The following is a 25,609-nucleotide window of genomic DNA, read 5'->3' as shown; positions in this document are numbered from 1 at the left end:
GTTCAAATCTAGCACCGTATCGGCTGTACTATCTCTCTGGCCCCTCCACCCACCTTTTACTTATTACCACTAGTTTCCAGTACTGTAGAAGCTCAGGGCTACAGCTTAACATTCCTGTGTGTGAATTGAAGGCCAGTACCAACACTACTCCCCAAAGACCCCTCCTCCTCTCTCCCTTCCCCTCCACTCCTTGCCTTTCAACACCACCCTAGTTTTCACTGAACCTCAGAGTCAGCTCTGTTTTGCCAGTTTGTCTTCTTTATTCTTATACCCCACATAGGTGTGAATTCCTCAGGTAATTGTCTTTTACTTCTGTCCTTATTTCACTGAGCCTTACATTGATTTGTTTATTTGCTGTTTCAAGCTGTGCTTAGCTCTCCGGTACTTGCACAAGGAGAAGAGGATTGTTCATCGAGATCTGACACCAAACAACATCATGTTGGGGGATAAGGACAAAGTGACAGTGAGTAAGTAGAAAATTCTAAACTTCGGAATTTCTAAAATATTATTCGATACTTAAGATATTATTCGATACTGAAGAGTGAACAGTGTGGTCCTTAATGGTTGGGTTACATTTTGCCTGCATGTGAAAATGAAGCACCCTGGGGGAGACACAAGGATCTGATTCCCCAAATCAATACTCTCTAGGAGTTTCATTTCTGTAGAATACTGTCTCATCAACAGAACCTGTGTGACAGCCCCAGACACACATTGTTTAGACCCATTTAGCAATAGTCTGTGCTGAACAGGTGACAAATGAGCATTTCAAAAGGTATAAAAAATTAAGATGTTTCTAGCATTCAGTATACAGTTTTAATCAAACATTTTGTTCTGCAACAAGTACGCTGAATGTTAGCTAATGATTTCACACCTGAGGTTTTTGTTCCCCTCCCTACATTTGCCTAACTTTCAATCGTAACCTGCATTTATTTTAGTGGTGGGGAGGGCAGGTGTTCACACTTGGCAGTGCTCAAGTCTTACTCCCATCTCCGTGTTCAGGGCTCACTTCTGGTGGGGATTGGAGGAGTCATATGCGATGCTGAGACTCCAACCCATGACAACAGCATGCAAGAAAAGTGCCTTCACCACTGTACTATCTCTCTGACCCCAACTGTAACAGATTTTTTTTTTTAATTCTGGTACATTATGTTAGATTTTTACTGACCTTTACTTTTGAACACTTGTTTTTCACTATTATGCACTACTAATGACTCGCCAGCCAACTATAGTTTAGAGAGATGCACCCTAAATCAGTAAGCTTCAGATATTTTTGGTTGCTTGTTTGGGGTTTTAGGGCGACACCCAGTGATGATGGTACTCACAGGATCATACATGGGATTTGAACTGTTTGAACAGGAGCTGCAAAAAGGGCCCTAGCTCCTGTGTCATCTCACTGCTCTGGGATTGTTTTGTTGTTGTTTTGTTTGGGGCCCACACGTGACTTTGTTCAAGGCTTACTCCTGACTCTGCACTCCGGATCACTCCTGGTGGGCTTGGGTGACCATAGGGGGTTCCAGGGATTGAACCCCACTCTGCTACAATACAAGGCAAGCACCCTATCTGCTGTACTATTTTTCTAGATATACAGATGTTTTTGATCATGATCAGTAAATTTTGAGAATATACTGCCTTTATGTGTGTGTGTGTGTGTGTGTGTGTGTGTGTGTGTACGTAAGCCCTGTACACATATCATTGCCTAAAGGTTCTATTAGCACAAGTCTGGTGATATAGTATATCAAAATATAAAAGGTGTATTAAAATTTAAATAATTCTACGTAAATTTCATCACTGTCACTGTCACTGTCATCCCGTTGCTCATCGATTTGCTCGGGCGGGCATAAGTCTCCATCGTGAGACTTGTTGTTACTGTTTTTGGCATATCGGATATGCCACAGGTAGCTTGCCAGGCTCTGCCGTGGGGGTGAGACACTCTCTGTAGCTTGCCGGGCTCTCCAGGAGGGGTGGAGGAATCGAACCCGGGTCGGCCGTGTGCAAGGCAAATGCCCTGCCGCTGTGCTATTGCTCCAGTCTAAATTTCATAAATAGTTTTAATAAATACAAGTTTTAAATGGAAGTATTTAATAAATGGAAGTTTTATTTATGTTTGTTTTTTGTGCCACACCCAATAGTGCTCAGCACTTACTTCTGGCAGTACTCAGGCGATCATATAGAATTGCCAGAGATCGAACTTGCTGGGCTGCATGCAAGGCAAGTTCCTTCCCTGCTGGACTATCTTTCCAGCCCTCAAATAGAAGTTTCAGTACTTTAAACTCACCTACCTCCCCGCAGTGGATTACTGTGGGTACCTGGCGTTGGAGACAAGTGCTGTGTGTTATTCAGAAAAGCAAATCAGCATCTTAGAGTGAATCCCTTGGTTTTATAGGAATCTACTTCTTCATGAAGGTAATTCTAAGTATATCTTGATATGGTATTAAAAATAAATAATAAAAATATATTTACTGTAGCCATATGCCTTCAGTAAAAAGTGATTAGACTTGCTGTCTAGAATATTTTTTGTAAGAATAAATTCCTGTATTAGTTTTGAAAATTAGAAAAACAATCTAAAACAGAACTCCATAGATAATCTTTTACACAAAGTTATTTAGAACTATTTTCAGGAATTTGTGAAATATAAAATGAAAACCTGTTTTAATTTATTTAGTCATTTAAAGTTAATTAGTTCTATTTACTAAAACTGATTTTTTAAATAAGTGAACTAGCATTTTCTTTAAAATCTTGACTATTTACAATCATGTAGATATTTAAATTTGCGTTTTCCCATCTTTTTTCCCATCTGATTACTTTAAATTATTTTTAGATTTTTCTTCTGGTATTTGGTATTTTGTTGTGGTATTTGAAGATTTAATTTTTCTAGTTCCTCTTCTTTCCAATTACTATCTTGTCAATGTAATGTTTAATGTAGCAAAGTTTTGGGTTAAACCAGCATCAATATTTACATCATTTATATTATTGATTTTCATTTAATGCTAATTACTTTTCCTTTCTTACAGATATTTTTGTTTGTCTTGAAGTTAATACTTTTGTTTTTTTGATTTCTTATTTTCTATGTACCTATTCTTCTTTTCAAATCTTTCAAAACCATTATTGAAAATATTTTTTGGACTATTTTTATGTCGTCAAACATGACAACTTTGACTAATTTGTTTTCCCACTGACACACTATTCCTGTAGCTGCTTCCTATAGTGTAGACTGAAGTTGACTTTAGGACAAATGCACACATTGCCCTAAAACTTTGATTGCTCCAATTCAGATTAGAGTTTATAGTTCTACATCATTTTATGCTTTTCTCCTTTTTTAAAATTTTTATTTATTTATTTATTTATTTTGCTCTTTGGATCACACCCGGCTACGCACAGGGGTTACTCCTGGCTTTGTACTCAGGAATTACTCCTGGCAATGCTTAGGGGACCATATGAGATGCTGGGAATCGAACCTTGCTGTGTGCAAGGCAAACGCCCTACCCACTGTGCTATCACGCCAGCCCCTCTGCTTCTTTTTAAACCTGACCAATTCAACTGAAATGTATCTGCACATACTTTCTTGTTTTATTTTATTTTTTAAATTTTGGGGGCTATACCTGAAGGTGCTCAGGGCTTACTTCTGGCTCTGTGCTCAGGGGTCACTCCTGACAATGCTCAGGAGATTATATGGGGTGATGGGGATTGAACCTAGGTCAGCCACATGCAAGACAAGTGCCCCACCCACTGTACTATCTCACTGACCCTGGCCAGCACTGAAGAAAGAATACTTTGGAAGCTAAAACTTTTGGGTGCTGTAATGATGTGCTTTTATGGAATTCTCATACTTGATTGATAGTTGGAACGGTGTCTCAGATGATTGATAGTTGGAACTACTGTCTCAGGTGAATGTTATCCTTCCAGATTTTGAAGGTATTCAGTTAAATATCCTTTTGCATTAGGAAATTCAATAATATTCTAGTTCCTTTGCTTAATGCCTGAACTATCTTATCTCTGGAAACTCTTAGGATGTTCCCTCCAACTAGGGGGTGGATCTCTTATTTTTCTCTAAAAAGAGTGTATCTGGAAAAGATATAATCTTGGTACACAATACTTTAGTCCTAGGAAATATTCCTGCATTATTTCTTACATATTTTTATCCCCTCTGCTTTCTCTTTTTCTTACCTAGAATTTTTTATCTTAAATATTACATGTACTAAATAGTCTCCTAATTTTGAAAATATTTCTTTTATTGGCCTGAGCAACAGTACAGTGGGTAGGACATTTGCCATGCATGTGGCTGACTTTGGCTTGTTCCCCGGCATCCCATAAGGTCACCCCCTTATGCACCACCAGGAGTGGTCCCTGAGTGTAGAGCCAGGAGTAACCCCTGAGCATCACTAGGTGTGGCCCAAAACAAAACAAAACTTTTTTTTTCTTGTTTCCCATTCTGTGTTTCTCTGTTGCATTTCTGAGTTATGTCTTCAATTTTACTCTACATTGCTTCCTTGATTATTTATTTTTTGTTGTTAGTTTGTGGACTTTACCTGGGAGTACTCAGGAACTGCTCCTGGTTTAGTACTCAGGGGTGTGATGCCTGGCAATACTCAGAAACCCATATGATGCTGGGAATTGAACTTAGGCTTCCTGCTTGCAAAGTTTATACTTAGCCCATTGGGTCATTTCCTCAGCCTTGGTTATTTTTTTAGTTCACAAACTTTCATCCTGTTTCTTCTTTCATTTTAATGGAAAACCCCTTTTATTCTTTCACAAGGCAGCATAGACCTTTACTCCCCCCTACCTCTCTACCCCCCACTCCCCACCCCATGCCATCTGCATTATTGCTACATCTTCGGGATCCATTTTAACTTCCTTGTTTTTGTTGTTTTTCTTATTTTGTTTTTCTGTTTGAGGCTTCCCTCAAGTGTCAAGTGATCCAAGATATCCGACTCCCTTGTCATATAAATCCCACTTTTGTTTTTTTTCTGTTCGACTCTTCATTGCCATTCTGTGCAATCTAATTCTTATCATTATTTATTAAACTTATACTTAGGAGTTACTTCATTAAAAGTTGCCAAATTAAAAGTACTACATTTCTGGTTGTGAAAGCTTCTAAAAACTGTTAATGCGGTAATATTTTCCTTATTTGAAATCAAGAGCAGTGATGAATCTCGGAACAGAATGTCATCCGCATCTAGTTTCTCTCCACTGAAACAACTGTGTGGACAAGTCATTGATGTACTACTTTTATTTTCAATGTTTACAAAATAATATTATGCCTACCAAGGAGATCTGCAGAGATTTATCATCAGTCCTTATTTAAAACTATTTATTTTTATTTATTTTTATTTTTTTTTAATTTTTTATTTTTTTTATTGAATCACCAAGTGGAGGGTTACAAAGTTCTCAGGATTATGTCAGTTATACAATATTCAAACACCCCTCCCTTCACCAGCGCCCATCTTCCATCCCCAACCCCCCCAGTATATCTGCCGCCCCCTCCCACCTCCCTAGTCCCCACCCTTGTACGTGATAAGTTTCACTTCATTTGCGCTTATCTCGATTACATCCCATGTTTCAACACACAACTCACTACCGTTGCTGGGGTTTCCCCCAAAAAAGAAAAAGACAGTCCTATTGCCAATGAGGCATTTGATAATTCTCCATTACTAAGCATATAGAGATATTAAGTCCTGCTGTTTGTTACATAACTTTTCTTTTTCCCCCTTGCCCCGCGCCACCGAGTTCACGCCTGTTTAGTAATCGCCACGCTGTCTGACAAAGGGAAAAAAACCGAAGAGGATGGTTATTTCCCGCCATCAGCCGGCGTGGGGCTCTGGCTTAGTTGATAGTCTAGTAGAGTGTCTGGAAGCAGTTTCTGGAACCAAAGCTCTTGCGCTGATATCGGCTCTGGCTCGAGATACCACCAGCGTCCCGCTGGTCCATGTACCTAATTTTTCCCCTTATTTCCCATTCCCACGCCACCAGGTCTGTTTGCTTAATGGACATCACACTATGTTTGACACCACGCCACGTTTCTTCCCGAGAAAGAAGGATATTTCTTCTCAGCCGGCGTGGGGATATAGCTTAGTTCAGTCTAGAGAGATGGCTACCATTTTGATTGCCTTCAATATTTCAACAAAATACTTACTATTCTTGTTAGGATCACCCACAAAAGTCCGACCCATTAAGAAGGAACCATTACATACTGCTGATACTAAGATGACATTAGGTCGCGCGGCCGCAGTAGCGGCCGCGCGGTTCTGGGTTTCTGTCTAAAGTCCAGGGAAAAAGTTGAAGGAGAGAGAGAGAGATTTCCGCACGGGGAACCTGGCGGAGACTCTCAAGTCACATACTGCAGGTTGCTGGTGGGCTGCCGGTGTCCCAAGCAGCTCCATCCTCTTCGTCAGTCATTCTGGGGGTGCGGGCGCGGAGAAATGGGAAAGCCCACGTGGCTGCACTCTCTTTAAGTGTCCGGTGTGGGCGGAGACCGGTACTTCCCCGCCCTCGATCCCCCGCCAGCCGCGCCGCGCACTTGGGTGCATCTCTCCATTTTGTGCTCAGAAGTGGGGTAGATGCTGTGCTGTGCCCAGAGGTTGAGGGGAAGAGAGATAGATTAAAGAGAAAAAAAAAAGAGAAACGCCAGGCCCCCGCTCGGGGGACCTGGCAGAGACTCTCCAGTCACATACTGCAGGTTGCTGGTGGGCTGCCCGTGTCCCAAGCAGCTCCATCCTCTTCGTCAGTCATTCTGGGGGTGCGGGCGCGGAGAAAAATCTATTTAAAACTATTTAAATGCATTAACAATGCAGCAGTTAGATAAGAAACACCATGAGGACTGGAGCGACAGTTTTGTGGGTAGGGCATTTGCTTTGTATGCAGCCAACCCAGGTTTGATCCCCAGTACCCCATCTAGTTCCCTAAGCCACACCAGGAGTGATCCCTGAGTGCAGAGTAAGAGTAAGCCCTGACCACTGCCAGGTGTGGCCCTAAAATAAAAACAAATGATGCAATTTGTAGTATGTTTTATTATTGAGATGAACATAGGTACTAGAAACATTTATTGGGGGGAGGGGACCACTTATGGCAATGCTCAGGGGTTACTCCTGGCTCTGCACTCAGGAATCACTCCTGGTAGTGCTTGGTTTTCAAGTGCCCTACCCTTTGTACTACAGTCCAGCTCCATAGATATTAGAGATATTTAAGAAGGATTACTATTAAATTAAAATGTTAGCGCATTAATTTGAAACCAGATGTTGGTGATTCCCATATTTTGGGAAGTTGAAATGAAGGTGCAATTCTTAGCGTCTATAAAATCACTGCCATTCTGTTGCTCATCGATTTGCTCGAGTGGGCACCAGTAATGTCACTATTGTGAGACTTGTGTTACTGTTTTTGGCATATCGAATACACCATGGGTAGCTTGCCAGGGTCTGCCTTGCGGGGGGATACTCTCGGTAGCTTGCTGGGCTCTCCTAGAGGGGCAGAGGAATCGAACCCAGATCTGCTGGTGCAAAGCAAACGCCCTACCCACTGTGCTATCACTGCAAAAACAAAACAAAATGAAATATGCTGCACTTGTATGTGTGTATGTATGTATATCTGTGTATGCATATGAAGCATGTGACCACAAAGGGGCAGTCTTGTCCTGTTTAATTTTTCTTGTGCTGGAAGGCTTTCCTCTACAATTACTCATAGAAAAGAAGAACAGAATTGAATTTCAAGTGATGTTTAAGACACTTGACTCAACGTGTGTTGAAAATGTCACCTCATGAAGAGCTTCAGAAATATTAATAGTTACCCTATTTCTCATTTTTCTCAATGGAGGTGAACTTGATGTCTCAAAACAGGTTGGTTTGCAATAGCATACTGTCTGGAATTTGCCTTTGCAGGGCAACAAAGTAGAGGGTACTATCTAATTTTAATGTCTTATTATATTTTCACCTGAAGGATTATATTTTCTGTAGAAAGCAATACATGGACATAAATATTTCCAGGTTTAGTCCTTGCTTTTTTTTTATATAAATTGTTGCAACCTTTGAGGACAAGAATACACAGGAGCAGATCCTGATCCATGGGCACAGCGGGCAAAGCACAAAGTGAGTCCTAACTGCACACACCTACCTCTGGGATATTCACATTGTTGCCGTGCTGATACAAAATGACTATGAAGGAGGGGATATGCAGGAGATGAACTTGTTCACAAACCTGCCATTTCACAATCTTTTTTCCTGCTTTTCCAAATATTCGAGTTTTATGCACATGCTAGCTGCCCTCATTTTCCTCCTGTTGTCAAATTTAAAAACTCATTCAGTCCAAGTAATAGATTTCAGAGGTGGACCTGAGTGTTTGACCTGAGGTCACGTGTTCATTCACGGCCAAGCAGGCTTCTCATACTTTTAGTTGTCTCTCAAATGATGTTTGACTGTAGCCCCAGATGGGACCAGCAAAGATGTACTTCATTTAATTGCAAATTTATCAAAGGCACCAATGCTCATCAAGTGCCATCACATGCCAGGCATGTGTGGCTGAATAGAAGATGGATGCCATGGCCACCGTCTCTTGAGCTCCCAATTTTACAGAGAAGACTTTCAGTTCTTCCTTTTGCATTGAATTCCTCAGCAGCTACATCTGGCAGAGATCAGTCAGCACGACAGTCATGGCCGCTATTGTCATGGAGCTTTTAATTGTGTTATATGGTGAAAAATACTATCTCTGTAAAATACCAAAATTGGTCAGCAGAGGTCATATTGTGTGGCAGTAACAAGTAAACCAAAAGTCTCAGCAGCTTTAAAGTAGTAGCAGACTACATTCTGTTGGACATTCAGGGGAGGCCTGTTTTTGAATAACCCGTGAGCCTAGAATCCCTTTTACATTTTTCAAGATGACTGTTAAAGATATAAGAAGTGTACATGTCAAAGGCCATATATAACCCACGACGCTTTACACATTGACTATCAGACCTTTTACAGAAGATAGTATGCTCACTCAGCTTCAAAGAGCAAGATTTTCAATCTTGGTCCTTCAGCAGGTATGTTGAAAGCCAGGGCTGGCTGAAACGTCTCCGAATCTGCTTGCACATCAGAAGCAGACAAGAAAGAGCATGACTTGACTCTTAAAGACTTCTGCCCCAAAGTGTCAAGTTACTTTCAGTCAAATTTTATAAGTTGAAAGCCAGTCATCATTAGTTAGGTGGAGAATGTGCCCTCCTCCCCAGGGAACACAGGCGAATGGTTTTATAGACTCCCACAACTATCCCCCAGAGGAGAAAAGGGCTAATTCTGCCTGCTGGGTCTTTGGTTGAGGAATTAAGCCACATAAAATCTGCAAATGCATATTAGAGACCTGAGATAGATGTGTATTGTGCCAAGACAATGTAAATATATATTGTGATAACCATAACCAAAGCCAAGTCATGTGCCCAGCCATGTCTGTTAAGAAGACTGGCGAGGTGAACTTCCAGCCTCCATAGATTGAGATGAGAAAATGAGGAGGGCGAATGACAAATGACGTTTTTAGGGAGGGGACACATTCAGAGATGATCAGTGATTACTTCTGGCTCTGAACTCAAGAATAACTCCCTGTAGTACTCAGGGAACCATATGACCATATGGGATGGTGGGGATTGAACCTAGGTTGGCTGCATGCAAGTAAGGCAAGCATCTTAACTGCTGCACTATCTTTCCAGGCTTGGAATAGCCAAAGACTTTTGGTGAGCTAATTCATTATTTGCCAGCAAAGATTTTTGTAATTTTTCTGAAAAGATAAGAGGTAGACATTACTAATAGCAAGGGAAGATTAGGTGAAGGGTTTAGTTTCAGCCAGTAGTGAGAAGAACTCAGAATTTGAACAAAGGACTTGGTGACTGCTTAATGAAATATGAGAACCGTTCAACAAGAGTCTTAAGTTTTTGACAGTTGTAACACTATTGGTACAAAATTGATTAAGGAGACTTAATGTGTAAGATTTCAGGTATGCTGCCTTAGAAACCCTTAGGGCACCCAAGGATTTTTCTTCATGATCTTACCCATGCCCTTAGCCTGGGCCTTGTGGGAAACATTGTTCTTCTCTGAATGGACTGTGGTTGTATACCTCCGACTTGCAATTTGTGGCTCTCTGCCTGGACTATTCCTCTGTACTTTTGATACTCAATTCAAAGTTGTTCCTTCAGGTGGCATATTTGAGGTCCACATTTGATGCATTCAGATTTAGGCTCCCTTGATACCGTGGGAGGCCTTCCCTTATTTCTCACCGTGCTTTAGTTATTTACTCCTTGAGATAAAGGAAACCTAAACTTTATTTTTCCAAAAGCACTTTGTAAGAATTTATTTTAATTTCAGTTTAATTTTGGGGGCCACATCCAGCAGTTCTCAGTTTAAATATTTATCGAATAAATTTGTAGAAGATTGGATGAATGAACAAATGAACTAAAACACATGAAAATTTTCAGATGTCAGTTACAATGATCGAGGGAGATACCTGGGTTTGAGAAATCTTATCCCTTGGATATCAGATCAAGATCTTTTAATTAACAAGGTTAAAAATTGGGAAAACTTTGTAAGCTGTTCCCAATTTTATAGTCTGAGAGAAGGAAAGGAAAAAAATATTTTTTCTCCAACACCACCAAAGTTTGAGTTTTTAAATTGGACTTGACTTATTTTTCTAGAATCCTAGGTATTATAGTTGTTTTCTAATTGACTACAGGATTTTAAAATTTATTTGTTTTACAGCGGATAGGGTGTTTGCCTTGCGTGCGGCTGACCCGGGTTCGATTCCTCTGTCCCTCTCAGAGAGGATGGCAAGCTACCAAGAGTATCCTGCCTGCAAGGCAGAACCTGACAAGCTACTCGTTGCACATTCAATATGCCAAAAATAGTAACAACAAGTCTCACAATGGAGACATTTCTGGTGCCCGCTCAGCAAATCGATGAACAACATGATGACAGTGACAGTGGTTTGTTTTATTTTATTGAATCACCATGATATAGTTACAAAATTGTTCATGATTGAGTTCCTCATATAATGTTCTAACAACCATTCCTTCACCAGTGTATATTTCCCACCACAAATGTCTCCAGTTTCTCTCCTATGTAGCCTGCCTCTATAGCAGACATTTTTTTCTCTCTCTTTTCTCTGTCTTTATTTCTCTCTCTCTTTGTTTCCCCATCCCCTGTTTTCTTTTAGACACTGTGGTTTGCAATACTGTTAATGGAAGTGTAACAGAAATATCATTTTGCGTTCTTTTTTTTAAACTTAAATTTTTATTTAAAAAATATATTTTTTATTGAATCAACATGTGGAAAGTTACAGAGCTTTCAGTCTTAAGTCTCCATTATACAATGCTCAACACCCATCCCATCACCAGTGCACATTTTCCATCACCAGGAGCCCCAGTATACCTCCCCTCCACCCCCCAACTTCCTGCCTGTGTAGCTGATAGATTTCACTTTACTTTGATTACCTTCAATATTTCAACAAAAAACTCACTATTATTGTTTGGAGTTTCCCCCCCCAAAGTCATACCTGTTGAAAAGGAACCATTTGATAATGTTTTTCATTGCTGACAATTAAGAGATATGAGGTCGCGCGGCTGCAACAGTGGCCCCGTGGCTTTGGATTTCTGTATTTTAGTAACTAAGTCCAGGGAAATTTCTGCCAGAAATTCTATCACTGCAAGCTTTTACTTCCTTTTTGCGGTGCTCATAAAATAGAAAAGCACAGAGAGGAAAACCCTTTCCCTCCTGGTGCATCATGGGACAGTGGCTCAGTTCACAGTCTAGAGACATTTCTGCAAGCTACTGGTGCCCAGAGTAGTTTAGCTGGCCTCTGGGATCATGCTCATGCAGCAGTGGAAAAGGTCATTTTACTTTCTTTTAGTACCCAGTTGTTGTTCACAATCATTGTCATAGTGGTCCCATCTTTGTCCTACTGCACTCTCCCCACCTACTTGTGATAAGCTTCTTACTAGGGACCAGTCTGCCTGGACCTTGTTTCTGTTGTGACAATAGGATTTTAGTTGTTGATTGTCTCAAATGTTTTGAGGGAATCTGTCATATATCAATTAGAGATCTACTTTTAGTGAATTAGTATTATAATTCTTATAGGGAACTCAAATTCGTCAGGTGCTTAAATATTATATACCTATTATAGCTCCCTACCAAAATTGTATATTATGATACTATTATGATTTTTGTAGATCTCTTGACCAGTTCTGTGGTTTCCCCCCTTACTTACCAAATATACTGTCTATTTAAGTTTGAGATGACACAGATCTTTGGATGATCTTAAAAGAGTACAGAATATTGAGTCACTTACATTGCACAGCTTCAGAGCATCTGTTATGGGAAAAGTAATCATGGGATTTCTGGATTTTTCTCTCAGTAAACATATTGCCTTCATGCTACTAAGAAAGAATGAACGCTTTCTGCCAAGTCGTCCAGTTTGCTTATTATGGCCATTGGATCATGTAAAATGAGGAATTCTTGAAATGAATTCAGACAAATACAATTTCAAATTAAAAAATTCTCATGGTGTCAGTGGTGTATTGTAGGGATCTGAGAGTTAAATTACAGCTGGCTTCAAGAAGGAATGGCAGTTTTGAGAAAGTTATAATTGGATAGGTTTCTAAGCGTACTCTAAGCTATTGTTCCTTTCTTCTGGGTAGATGATAGACTGGGTAAAATTATGTGGAAGCAACAAGTCTTTATCCATTTAAAAAATAGGGGGAGAGGGGGCTGGAGCGATAGCACAGTGGGTAGGGCGTTTGCCTTGCACGCGGCCGACCTGGGTTCGATCCCCGACATCCCATATGGTCGTCCAAGCACCGCCAGGGGTAATTCCTGAGTGCAGAGCCAGGAGTAACCCCTGAGCATCGCTGGGTGTGACCCAAAAAGCAAAAAAAAAAAACAAACAAACAAAAAATAGGGGGAGAGCATCCTGAGACTAGACTTAAAGGTTTTATATGTTCATGTGGTCACAAAAAACATCAAAGACTAAGGACTATAAATGAAGTTTTATTTTATTTTATTTTATTTTTAATTTTTTGGTTCAAATTCAATGCTAAGGATTTACTCCTTGCTCTGCTCCTGGGTGCAGATACCCTGGCACTGCTGAGGGACATTATAGAATGCTGGGGATTGAACCTGGGTTGGCTGTGTGCAGGCAAGTGTTCTACCCACTGGACTATTGCTCTGGCCCCTGAAGCTTTATTTTAAAATGTGTTTTCATACAGGTGTATTGGGATATGATTAAGCTTCTGAGAAAATTTTTTTTGAAAGGGAGAGTCTATTGTGCTCTGGATGTCTTGTTTTTACTTGGTGAGTCTTCCTAGTGTGTTCTCTTAGGCATCATAAGTAGCTGGTGGTGTCTATTTTTACTGAAATTAATTCATCAGTGCTCTGTTCCATGAGTCTGTTTCTTTAGTCAGTGTGTCCACCCATATAAGTGGGCTAACATAGTGGAGTCTTTTGAACTCCATTTGTGTGTGTGTGTGTGTGTGTGTGTGTGTGTATGTGTGGGTGGGTGTGGGTGGGTGGTGGAGAGAGAAAGAGAGAGAAGAGCCTTACTAGTTGTCATACAAAATTTTTCTCCTTAGCATTCCTATACTATAGTAGAACTGTGTGTTTAAATTTCCATTATTTTAATAGAGAATAGGGTTAATAGTAACAGAAACAAACTCAGCATTCAAAAGTTGATTTTAGAAGGGCCCACATTTAGTAAGGTCATTAGTGTCCTCAAGAACCTTGTCTGCTGGTAGAATGAAAGAGTGAAATGCTGTTTGTGCACAGTATCTATGGAGTTACTAAGAATTCAAGAAGCGCTCTTGTATCAGGTATTGAATATTTCATTCTCGAGCTCAGTCATAATAACTTCACCAGTAAAGGTCAATGAGACAACTGTGTGTTGATAATTAGGAGTACTTTCACTGTGCCTCATTTAGGGAAGGAAGTGTTGGAAGAATGGCAAAGGGGCACGCCTGGGAGGCCCCTTGACTCACAAACCTTACATCCCTGTCTTTTTTCGCTGTTTAGGGAACTCAATTTTAGACTTGATTAGCATTCCATTTGTTAAGTGCTAAATAATGTAAATTGCTAATCTTTATTTAGAGAGGTTTTGGGGGAAGCCTGTACAGAAAAGCCCTTCAAATGGGGAAGTACCAATGGGACAGAGTTTGTAGAGGGAAAACTCCAAGAATCTTGTAGGAAAACCACTTCTCATTCTCCATGAAGCCTTGAAACTCAGAAAACATTACTGATCATTTTATGGTTCTAGAAGTTAGAATTTGTCCTCTCCTTATAATAAAACAAAAAGAAAGAACAAAAATGGCATGGGATTGAACAGTGCTCTCCTTCCTTCTGACCTATATTGTGTAGCTGTGCTAAAGAAGAGTCTCTGTCATTTCTCTGTCATTTCCCAGCTTTATAGGTGTTTCAATGGACAATTTTCAGGATTTTCCAGTTATTCCTCATTTTAATATAATAAAGGTGTACTTAGGATACTAAAATTTTAGAATTGGAAGGAAAGGAGCAACTCCCCATAATTGCACCTCTTGCGTATCAGGGGTTAAAAGTCACAAAAGTCAGATATTAGATGAGATATTAGATGATCTCATCTAATATCTCTGGCACATTGTTATATTAAACTATTCAACTAGTGGTTGAAAATACCATGGATTAACACTCTATTGAACACTGTCTTCTAGGCAACTCTCTGGATAGTATTTTTTTAGAGCATTTTAGTTGAGGAAGGGGTCATGTATGAGGTGACAAGGTACTCAAATAGAGTTCTGTGCGAAGACGATAGCTTTCTTGGAGTGATATTTTAAGTTCTCCAACAGTGAGAGGCCAGCTCTCTGAATATAGGCCATAAAATCCCCTAATTTTTCAGCTGTTCTCTACATTTTCTGTTCTTTACTGTCCTGGTCTTTTCTCCATCTTCAATAGGCCATGTTTTATTCATGACAAAATCTTTAAATTTGCACCTTCCAGGGCCCACAGACTCCTATCAATTTCTTGCTCTTATTGAGATATCTACTGAATAACTCCAAATAATCACTTGATCAGAATTTGGTTGCAGAAGTTTTATCTGATTAGCTTTCCCTTATATTGCTTTCTTCTAACATTTATCTATTCTATAATAATCTTATTATAACTGTATATTTATACTTATATGTTATCTTTTGTTTAAAGTGTGCTCTATCATTTACCCTTCCCTGGGTTCATAATGGATGTTTTCTGATGTGGTTACCCTCTTATCTTCAGTACTATACTCAATACTTGGAACAAAATAGTTGCTTGGTACAAGAAAGCCTTAAGACCAGATAGGACAGCTGAAACTTTATTATAAAGAATAACAATCAGGAGAACTTTTTGTACTTATATGAGGGCCTACTGCAATGAAGACAGGGCTTGGTAGATGATTCCATTGCTAGACTATCCTATTATTATTTTGGCAGATTGTTCTATTATCCCATTATCCTTTTGTTACAAACATCTTAGAATAGATTTGGAGGAAAATTTTTCTAATAAGGTGTACCCAGGTTGTTGCAGAAACAGGGAAGACCAGACCTGGACTCCTGAAACATTAAAAACTTTGTTTTATCAAAATAAAACGTTTTTTTCTTTTTGTTTTTTGGGCCATACCTGGAGGTACTCAAGGCATACTCCTGGCTCTGTGCTCAGGGATCACTATTCATAGGGCTCCGGGGACCATATGGGATGCCTAGGACAAAACCCAGGTTGGCAGCATGCAAGGCAAGCAGCCTACCCACTATCCTGTCAACCCCCAAATAAAATTATTTTAAATTTTCATAAAATAAAGGTTTAGATATGAGAAGTAGTAAAGGGGTGAATTAGAAGCAAATGAGAAAAGGTAGAGGTTTTAAAACCTAAAAAATGGGTAAGGTGACATGCCATCTAGTATTTATGATCTTGCAGACTAGTCTAAGTAATGAACCTCATTGGGTGTTTAGAATAGGATTGTGCTTCACTGGACAGGGGGTGAAATCCCAGAAGAGGGTGGAGCCTTCTGATTTGGGTGTGACTTTGCGAATTGCTGACACACATTATGGGTGGAAAGTACCCACTGGAGAGGCTAGAATATGGTCTAAGAACTCATCCTGAGACCACACATGTTCCCCATCTGAAGGTTAAGAGCAGGCTGTAGTCTGTAGCACAATGCTACAGATGAGTTTTTTACTGTATCACTTTTACTCTCAAGGAGGTTGTTTTTTTTTAAATCTTAATATTCATGTAATGTATTACATGACAATGTTTTTTTGCTGTCATTTTGGAATTTCTGTAACAGCATATGAATGCTTTTATGGCCATGGTTTAAGAAATAAAATATTTTCCTCTACTTCACATATGATTACAAATGAGGGAAAAGTAATAGAAACATTACCACTATGACTAAAATCTTCCAAATGGTCAAACAATATTAGCTCTTGCTCTCTTTAAGAAGATTTCTTAACCATCTGTGTTTTGGCAGACATCTGTCTGGGTTTCTTCTATTATTTAAATGAACCAAATATGAATCGAATAATTCATGATGAATCTGTGATAGAATTCATTACTTGTGTTAAGTGAGTACTCCTTAGTTTTCCCCTTTTAAAACCAATCATATTTTTGTAAAAATAAGATAACTTAAACATTTACATTAGATTTGGAAATTAAATTATCATTTACAATTATAATTTAGTCAAGGTCTATGTGAGCTAAAGGAGTAGTGTATATCTAAAATTCTTGAGGTTTTATGCTGCTTGGACTGTTTTCTGCCCAATACATAAGAAAGGGAAATATATACCTTTTGAGTAGTTCTTCAAAATACTTTCTATAGTTTAGCTTTTTTTTTTTTTTTTTTTTTTTTTTTTTACTTTTTGTGTCACACCCGGTGATGCACAGGGGTCACTCCTGGCTCATGCACTCAGGAATTAACTCCTGATAGTGCTCAGGGGACCATATGGGATGCTGGGAATCTAACCCAGGTTGGCCACATGTAAGGCAAACGCCCTACCTGCTGTGCTATCACTCCAGCCCTGTATATAGCTTAGCGTTCTAATAGTTCAATTTGTTGGTAGTATTGCTAGAAGTATATTGTCAGTATTGTTGAGAAATCAGTATTGTTGAGAAATCAGTATTGTTGAGAAATAGATCAAAGTTTGGGTAGATATATAGAGATGGAAGTATATCAGTCAGTATTGCTGAGAAAATAGATCAAAGGATGGATAGATAGATACAGATGGTTATATATACAAATATGTGCATATATCAAAGACATAGCTCCATCAATATAGAGTAATAATGATCTCCAAGTCCTTGCATACCACTTCAGAATGACAGACATTGAATCCAACATGAATATTAAGTAAATAAAATGAAGGAGCTAGTTTCCAGTAATAAAAGGAATGAGTAGAGTAGTCCTTTGGCAAGTGGGACACTAGAACTCTGGTGATAGACTCAGTGATAGAGTTGTAAATCTACACTCTTGAAATTCTGTAGTAAAATAACAATGGGCTGGAGCGATAGCACAGCGGTAGAGTGTTTTCCTTGCACTCAGCCGACCCAGGTTCGATTTCTCTGCCCCTCTCAGAGAGCGCTACAAGCTACCGAGAGTATCCCGCCTGCATGGCAGAGCCTGGCAAGCTACCCATGGGGTATTCTATATGCCAAAAACAGTGACAACAAGTCTCAAAATGGAGACGTTACTGGTGCCTGCTCGAGCAAATCAATGAGCAACAGGATGACAGTGATACAGTGACAGTGAAAATAACAATAAATGGATAAAACTATGAATTAACAGTGAATGAACAAAAGAGTGAAATAACTTCAAAATGAAATAAATATAATAGAAAAATGTTGAAGAACAAGGCAAATTTTGAAATAATGTTCAAGAATGACTCTTTTTTTCTTTTTTTAAAAATTTTTTTTCTTTTCTTTTTTCTTTTATTGAATCACCATGTGGAAAGTTACAAAGGTTTCAGGTTTAAGTCTCGGTTATACAATGCTCGAACACCCATCCCTTCATTAGTGCATATATTCCACCACCAAGAATCACAGTATAGCTCCACCCTGCCTTCCCACATACCCAGCCCCGCACCCTGCCTGTGTAACTGATAAATTTCACTTTACTTTCTCTTTACTTTGATTACATTCAATCAAGGATGACTTTTTCTGGAAAAACAGATAATGTGTGATATACATGCCCAAAGGATTTTGGCCTTTATTTTTAGTATCCTTTGGAAGGCTTTGTAGAATTTTAGCCTTGAAAGTAGTGATGTGTATTCTAGGGTTTTCCTTTTTCTTTTTTTTGCTTTTTGGGTCACACCCAGCAATGCACTCCTGGAGGTGCTTGGGGGACCATATGGAATGCTGGGAATTGAACCTGGGTCGGCCGCGTGCAAACACTCTACCTTCTACGTTATCGCTCCTCCCTCCCTCCCTCCCTCCCTCCCTCCCTCCCTCCCTCCCTCCCTTCCTTCCTTCCTTCCTTCCTTCCTTCCTTCCTTCCTTCCTTCCTTCCTTCCTTCCTTCCTTCCTTCCTTCCTTCCTTCCTTCCTTCCTTCCTTCCTCTCTCCTCTTTCTCACCCTCTCTCTCTTTCTCACCCTCTCTCACTCTTTCTTTCTTCTTTTTCTTTCTTGTTTTGATCATACCTGGAGTTATTCCTGCCTCTGCACCCAGGAATTACTGAGGCAGTGCTTGAGGGACCAGATAGGATGCCTGGGATCAAACCCAGGTAGGCTGTGTACAAGGCAAATGCCTTACCCATTGTACTATCTCTCTGGCCCCTGGTCCAGCACTTTTTTTTTTTTTTTTTTTAGTCACCATGTGGAAAGTTACAAAGTTTTCAGGTTTAAATCTCAGTTATACAATGCTCGAATACCCATCCCTTCACCAGTGCTCATATTCCACCACCAAGAATCCCAGCATAGCTCCACCCCACCCCCTCACACCCCTAACCCCCCCACCCCCCTGGCCCCCCCACCCTAAGCCCCCCCTCGCCTGTGTAACTAATAAATTTCACTCTACTTTCACTTTGATTGCATACAATATTTCAACAAAACTCGCTATTATTGTTTGGAGAGTCTCTCCCCTAAAGTCAGACCTCCAGCACTTTTTTTAAATTTGCAATTTCACTCCTCTTCACTCAAGAAATTTATATATGTTCCTACGTATATAAGCTTGTAAAACAGATGCACAAATCAAATTACTAATAATAAACCATAGAAAAATTTATTTTAAAATAAAACTTCTGAAAGTTACCCTATGGGGTAACTGTAGATTAAGAAGCTAGAATTGAGATGGGAGTTATGGTGGCTGGGACTCTGGTGGGCATAGTTATACAAATTATTTATGGCTACATAATGGATTGCCATGAAACATATATATATACATATACACATACATATGCACATATATATATATATATATATGCTTTTTCTAAATATCAGGAATTTAGGAGTAGTTTAGTTAGGTGGTTATGGCTCAGGGTTTATCAAGCTACTGGTTAGAGTGAGAGCTTCTGACGGGAGTTGGAAGGATTCTCTCCAAGAAGACTCATTCACATAGGTGATGGGAAGTTAGTTCTGGCGTTTGTATGGAAATCATCAGCCTCATTTTAACTTCAAGGCCATTTTTCTCTATGTGGCTTCTTCAGCAAATGACTTGGAAGAGTTTTGCATGACTTGGGCAAATATTTCTTAACAAGATTTTCAAAACTATAACATAAAAAAGGAAAACATTAAAAATATAATTTCATCAACATTTAGAACTTCTGGTGTATAAAAGATATTATGAGAATGAAAGGATAAGCTGTAGATTGGAAGCTTACAAATCTTTACAAATACTATGTCAGACAAAGGATTTGTATCTCAGATGCAATAATAAGGAAATAGGCAATAATGGAAAAATATACCACATTGAAGAATTTAGGCCCTTCACTAAAGAAGAAACACAGATGGCAGATTAGTACTCATCAGAATTAATCATTAGAGAAATACAGAATATAAAAGCTATTACTTCATACTTATTAGAATGACTAAGTGGGGGAAAAAGCAGCTGAAAACACCAAATGTCACTGGGATGCAGAAGCAACTTCAACTCTTTTTTTCCTATGAGAAAATATTGAAAAATAAAATAAATCAAGCATATACTTACCTGGGGCTGGAGCAATAGCACAGTGGATAGGGTGTTTGCATTGTACACGGCCCATCTAGGTTCAATTCCTTCGCCCCTCTCAGAGAGCCAGGCAAGCTACCAACAGTATCTCGCCCGCATGACAGAGCCTGGCAAGGTACCTGTGGCATGTTCGATATGCCAAAAACAGTAACAACAAGTCTCACATTGGAGACATTACTGGCACCCGCTGGAGCAAATCGATAAGCAATAGGATGACAGTGATACAGTAATACTTACCTGACCCAGTAATCCCAAATAAGAAATTTTTCAAATTGAAATCTATATTTATAAAAAGCTTTATATGCAAATATCATGTTTACTAAGCCTCTAATATGTCATGAAGAGGAACTTGAATAGATATAGTGACAATTGATATTATTCTCTTGGTTTTAAAAATGGGGGCAGAGGAGAGATGAACATAGCTCAATAGTAGAGCATATTTCGCATGTTTGAGGTACTGAATTCTATTCTTGGAACCACCCCCTGCAAAAAATATGAAAATGAATAAAAGGAAAAAAAGGAAGTAAAGGAGGGAGAGAAGGAAAGAGGGAAAGAAAAGAAATGAAAGAAGAAAGAAAGAAAGAAAGAATAGAAGAAAGAAAGAGAGAGAAAGAGAAAGAAAGAGAGAGAAAGACAGAGAAAGAAAGGAAGAAAGGGAAAGAAAGGAAGAAAGAAAGAAGGAACGGATGAAAGGCAGGAATGGACAAAGGAAGAAAGACTGAAAGAAAGAAAGAAAGAAAGAAAGACTGAAAGAAAGAAAGAAAGAAAGAAAGAAAGAAAGAAAGAAAGAAAGAAAGAAAGGAGATAGAGAAAGAGAAAGGAAGGAAGGAAAGAAGGAAGAATGCAAGAAAAGAGCAAGAGAGAAAGAAAGAAAGGAAGAAAGAAGGAAAGAGAAAGAAAGAAAGAAAAAAAAGAAAGAGGAAGAAAGGAAGAAAGAAAAAAAAGAAAGGAAGAAAGAAAGAAGGAAACAAGGAAAGGAGGAAAGGAAGGAATGGACAAAGGAAGAAAGACAGAAAGAAAGAAAGACTGAAAGAAAGAAAGAAAGAAAGAAAGAAAGAAAGAAAGAAAGAAAGAAAGAAAGAAAGAAAGAAAGAAGGAAGGAAAAAAAGAATGAACGAGATCTATCTGTTGCTCTACTATTCTAGGTGAGGCTTGCCTTTAGCTGCTATCACTGAGCTTAGTCCAAGTAGGAGGCAGATCTTAGGCTACAGAGCCGGTCTCTCCCTGCTGGGTCTCACCACCTGACTTGTACTTTATTAAGGGCCACAGCTCCTTTCTGACCTACTTGCTGTTCCACCATCCCAGGTGGTGTTTGCCTCTGGCTGATGTTACTGGGCCTATTCTAAACCTGAGTCAGACTCCCTCTCACTAGGGTTCCATCAGCCTCCACACCTGACCCACACCACAGTGTGGGCCCATACTGTAGTTCCTGAAGCACATGGCTGCTTACAAGGCCTTGCAACAGATCGACCCAACAAATTCCATGCTCTCACTGTTATTCTTCCTGTCATTCTGTGAGGACAGGCAGAGAAGGCAGAGAGCAACCCCTAACAATCTCCTAGCGTCTTTTAGGTACAAAGACTCACCTCTAGCACAGCAGGAACACTAGAAAATCCAGTAGGGAAAACACATAGAAACCCACCGAGCTCAATGAGTGAAAACAAAATCACCGAAGACATAAACAAAATCAGTAAATCTTCAGTGTCTTTTTTTTTTTTTTTTTTTTTTAAATTTAAATTTTATTGAATCACCATGTGGAGGGTTACAAAGTTCTCATGATTATGTCAGTTATACAGTACTCAAACACCCTTCCTTTCACCCGTGCCCATATTCCATCACCAACCACCCCATTATACCTCCCGCCCCCTCCCACCCCCCCAGTCCCCGCCCTTGTAAGTGATAAGTTTCACTTCGTTTACGCTTTATCTTGGTTACAGTCCATGTTTCAACACATAATTCACTATTGTTGCTAGGGTTTTCCCCCAAAAAAGAGAAGACAGTCCCACTGTCAAGGAAGCATTTGATGGCTCTCCATTGCTGAGAATGTAGAGATATTAAGTCCCGCTGTTTGTTACATAACTATTCTATTTTTTCCCCCCTCGTCCCGCGCCACCGAGATCATGCCTGTTTAGTAATCACCACGCTGCCTGACAAAGGGAAACAAACCAAAAGAGATGGTTATTTCTCGTCATCCGCCGGCGTGGGGCTCTAGCTTAGTTGATAGTCTGGTACAATGTCTGTAAGCAGTTTCTGGAACCAAAAGTAATACGCTGGTATCGCCCCGGCTCAAGGTTCCACCAGCGTCCCGCTGTTCCAAGTACATAATAATTTATTCCCTTGCATCCCATTCCCACGCCACCAGGTCCGTGTCAGCTTAATGGACATCATACTATGGTTAACGCCACGCCGCGTTTTTTCCCGAGAAAGAAGGATATTTCTTCTCAGCCGGCGTGGGGATATGGCTTAGTTCAGTCTATAGAGATGGCTACCACTTTGGTGGCCTTCAATATTTCAGCAAAAGACTTACTATTCTTGTTAGGATTCCCACCAAAGTCCGACCCGTTAAAGTCCAGGGAAAATTCTGCCTAAAATTCTATCGCTACAATCTTTTACCCTTTAACAAAAAACTTAGTACTATTGTTTGGAGTTTCCCCCCATGTTAAGCCCTGCCAAAAAGGAACATTTACACGTTGCTGACAATCAAACAATCAAAAGATATTAGGTCGCGCGGCTGCGATAGCAGCCGCGCGGTTTTGGATTTCTATATGAAGTCCAAGGAAGATTCTTTTGGTAATTGCATCACTCGCTGGCAACGCCTGGGCCAGAAGTTCCCAGCACACAGTTTGGAGGCATTTTGGGGGCGCCGCTCGTGTCCAAAGTGGTTCAGTTGCCTCCGGGGTCGATCTCGCGCGGGGCCGCAAAGGAGCGTCCCCACATGGCTCTCTGCTTAAATGTCGGCCGGCACAGGGCGGATCCGGGAGTCCCGCCCATCGGCTATCCCGGACTTCCTGTAGAGTCTAAAAACCGGCTATAGCCTCGCTGCGTTCAAACAGAAAGAGTTGAGAGAGAAAAGAGCATACCCTGCCGGCAGCGCCTGGGCCAGAAGTTCCCAGCACACAGTTTGGAGGCATTTTGGGGGCGCCGCTCGTGTCCAAAGTGGTTCAGTTGCCTCCGGGGTCGATCTCGCGCGGGGCCGCAAAAGGTTCAGTGTCTTTAGTTACATGAGGATGGTCAATGAGTTCAAACAAACTATAGCTCAGGTAGTCAGAGAGCACAAGAAAGTATGAGAGTAGAAATGAAAAATCTACTGCAATCAGAAATGAAGAACATGGTAGGTGTTAGAAAAAGTCAATAGAAGCTCTGAACAGAGAATAACAGAAGCTGAACAAAAGATCATGAACTTCAAGATAAGGAGAAAACTACTAGGAAACAGCAGAAGGCGAAAAGGAGTTTGAAATGAAACTATTTTTTTAAAAAAAGCACACCAGAGAACTATGAGATCAGTTAAAAAAGAACTATATAAAACTCATTAGAGTCCTGAGGAACAGGAAGGTGCATATGATGGAGAAACTGTCATTAAAGAAGTCATTGATAAGAACTTTCCAAAGCTGAGGATTACAGGAACCGAGATCCAGGAGGCCCGAAGGATCCCAGTGAAAATAGACCCAATTAGGGAAATTGTAAGATACATTATACTCAAAATGACAAGATCAAAAGACACAGAGTATTGAGCAGCAAGATCCTAAAAGGAACTTACATACAAAGGAAAATCCATAAGATGTACAGCAGGTCTATCAAATGACACTCTACAAAAACTCAACAAAAAAACACCTCACCAAGAATACTCTATTCTGCTAGATTATCACTGAGATTTGAAGGAATTGTACATAGCTTCATGAATAGGAAACTCATAGCCTTGAAACCAATTTTGCAAGAAGCTTAAAAGAGATTCCTTTAGGTCACAAATTTTTTATTTAAGTGGATCGGCATGAAAAGTTTCATGCTAAGTGAAATGAGTCAGAAAGAGAGAGACAGACATAGAAAGATTGCACTCATCTATGGCATATAGAATAACAGAGTGGGAGACTAACACCCAAGAATTGTAGAAACAACTACCAGGAGGTTGACTCCATGGCTAGGAGGCTGGCCTCACATTCTGGGGAAAGGGCAACTCAGAGAAGGGATCACCAACTATAATGTAGTCGAAGGCCATGTGGGAGAAGGGAGTTGCGGGCTGAATGAGGGCTAGAGACTGAGCACAGTGGCCACTCAACACCTTTATTGCAAACCACAATAGCTAATTAGAGGGAGAGAACAGAAGGGAATGCCCTGCCACAGTGACAGCGTGGGGTGGGGGGAGATGGGATTGGGGAGGATGGGAGGGATGCTGGGTTTACTGGTGGTGGAGTATGGGCACTGGTGAAGGGATGGGTTCCCGAACTTTGTATGGGGGAAGCATAAGCACAGCTGTGTATAAATCCGTAACTGTACCCTCATGGTGATTCATTAATTAAAAATAAATAAATTTATTAAAAAAAAAGAGATTCCTTTAAAGAACAGGAGAAACTTCCCATCATATGGCATTGAGTAAGGCACTCACTAATGGTGCATATGGTTGTCCTCAACTAAGAAAGGTTAAAAACATAGAAATTAATAAGCATGAATTAAAATTTATTTTCTGATATTCTATTTGCCATTAATTTAAGTATTTTTGGACAAGTAGTATGAAATAAATTTTGTTTTATGTCTATCAAGGGGCAAAAAGAAAACCCTTTATTTATGACAGGGAAGATATGATGATTACTGCAATAAGATCCAAGTAAAAAATGAAATTTAAAACAAGATATTTTAGATGCTAGAGTTAGTTATGAAAAATTAGTTATATAAATAAGAATAGGCAGTTTGCTATTTTGTATAAATTATTTGCATTTCTTTATTTACATAGGTAAAAATAATGTATCAGTCACCACAAATGTACTTTTGTTGATTTATTTTCTGTTAATTCCATTAGCTATTTATTTACATTTTGTTGGAGCAAGTAATACGAAATAATATTTTTTTACCTGCCAAAGGGGCAGGCTAGGGAGTAAGCAGGGAACCTGGGGACACTGGTGGAAGGGAAGGGGACATTGGTGATTGGATTGGTATTGGAATATTGTATGCCTAAAACAACTCTATTATAAACAGCTTCATAAATCATGGTATCCTAATACAAATTAAAGAAGAAAAAGAAATCCCCTAGCTATATGCTGTTTACAGGAGACATTGAAAACAGAAGGAAACAATAATTATAAACAAAAGAATAGAAAAAGATAGTCAATAAATACTAACTAGAAGTCCATATGAAAGGAGAAAAATTGTATCTTTGAGTTAACACTTCAATGTCTTAATTACTTTAGGCTTATAATAATTCTTATTATCTTTTAGAAAACTTATCTGTAAAAAATTTGTTTCCTGT

General features: G+C 39.6%; 1 protein-coding gene across 1 annotated transcript in view; it reads left to right on the top strand.

Moving 5' to 3' along the window:
* Nucleotides 1-25,609, top strand: part of NEK10 (NIMA related kinase 10) — a 200,594-nt gene that overhangs the window by 32,201 nt on the left and 142,784 nt on the right. The window contains exon 16 of the mRNA XM_055135089.1: nucleotides 365-467. Coding sequence (XP_054991064.1) covers nucleotides 365-467 — 103 coding nt within the window. The remainder of the gene's footprint in view (nucleotides 1-364; nucleotides 468-25,609) is intronic.

This window comes from Sorex araneus, chromosome 4, assembly GCF_027595985.1.
Source record: "Sorex araneus isolate mSorAra2 chromosome 4, mSorAra2.pri, whole genome shotgun sequence".
NCBI classification, from domain to species: Eukaryota; Metazoa; Chordata; class Mammalia; order Eulipotyphla; family Soricidae; genus Sorex; species Sorex araneus.
The sequence above is the reverse complement of the archived record's forward strand: the minus strand, read 5'-3'. Positions and strand labels throughout refer to the sequence as shown.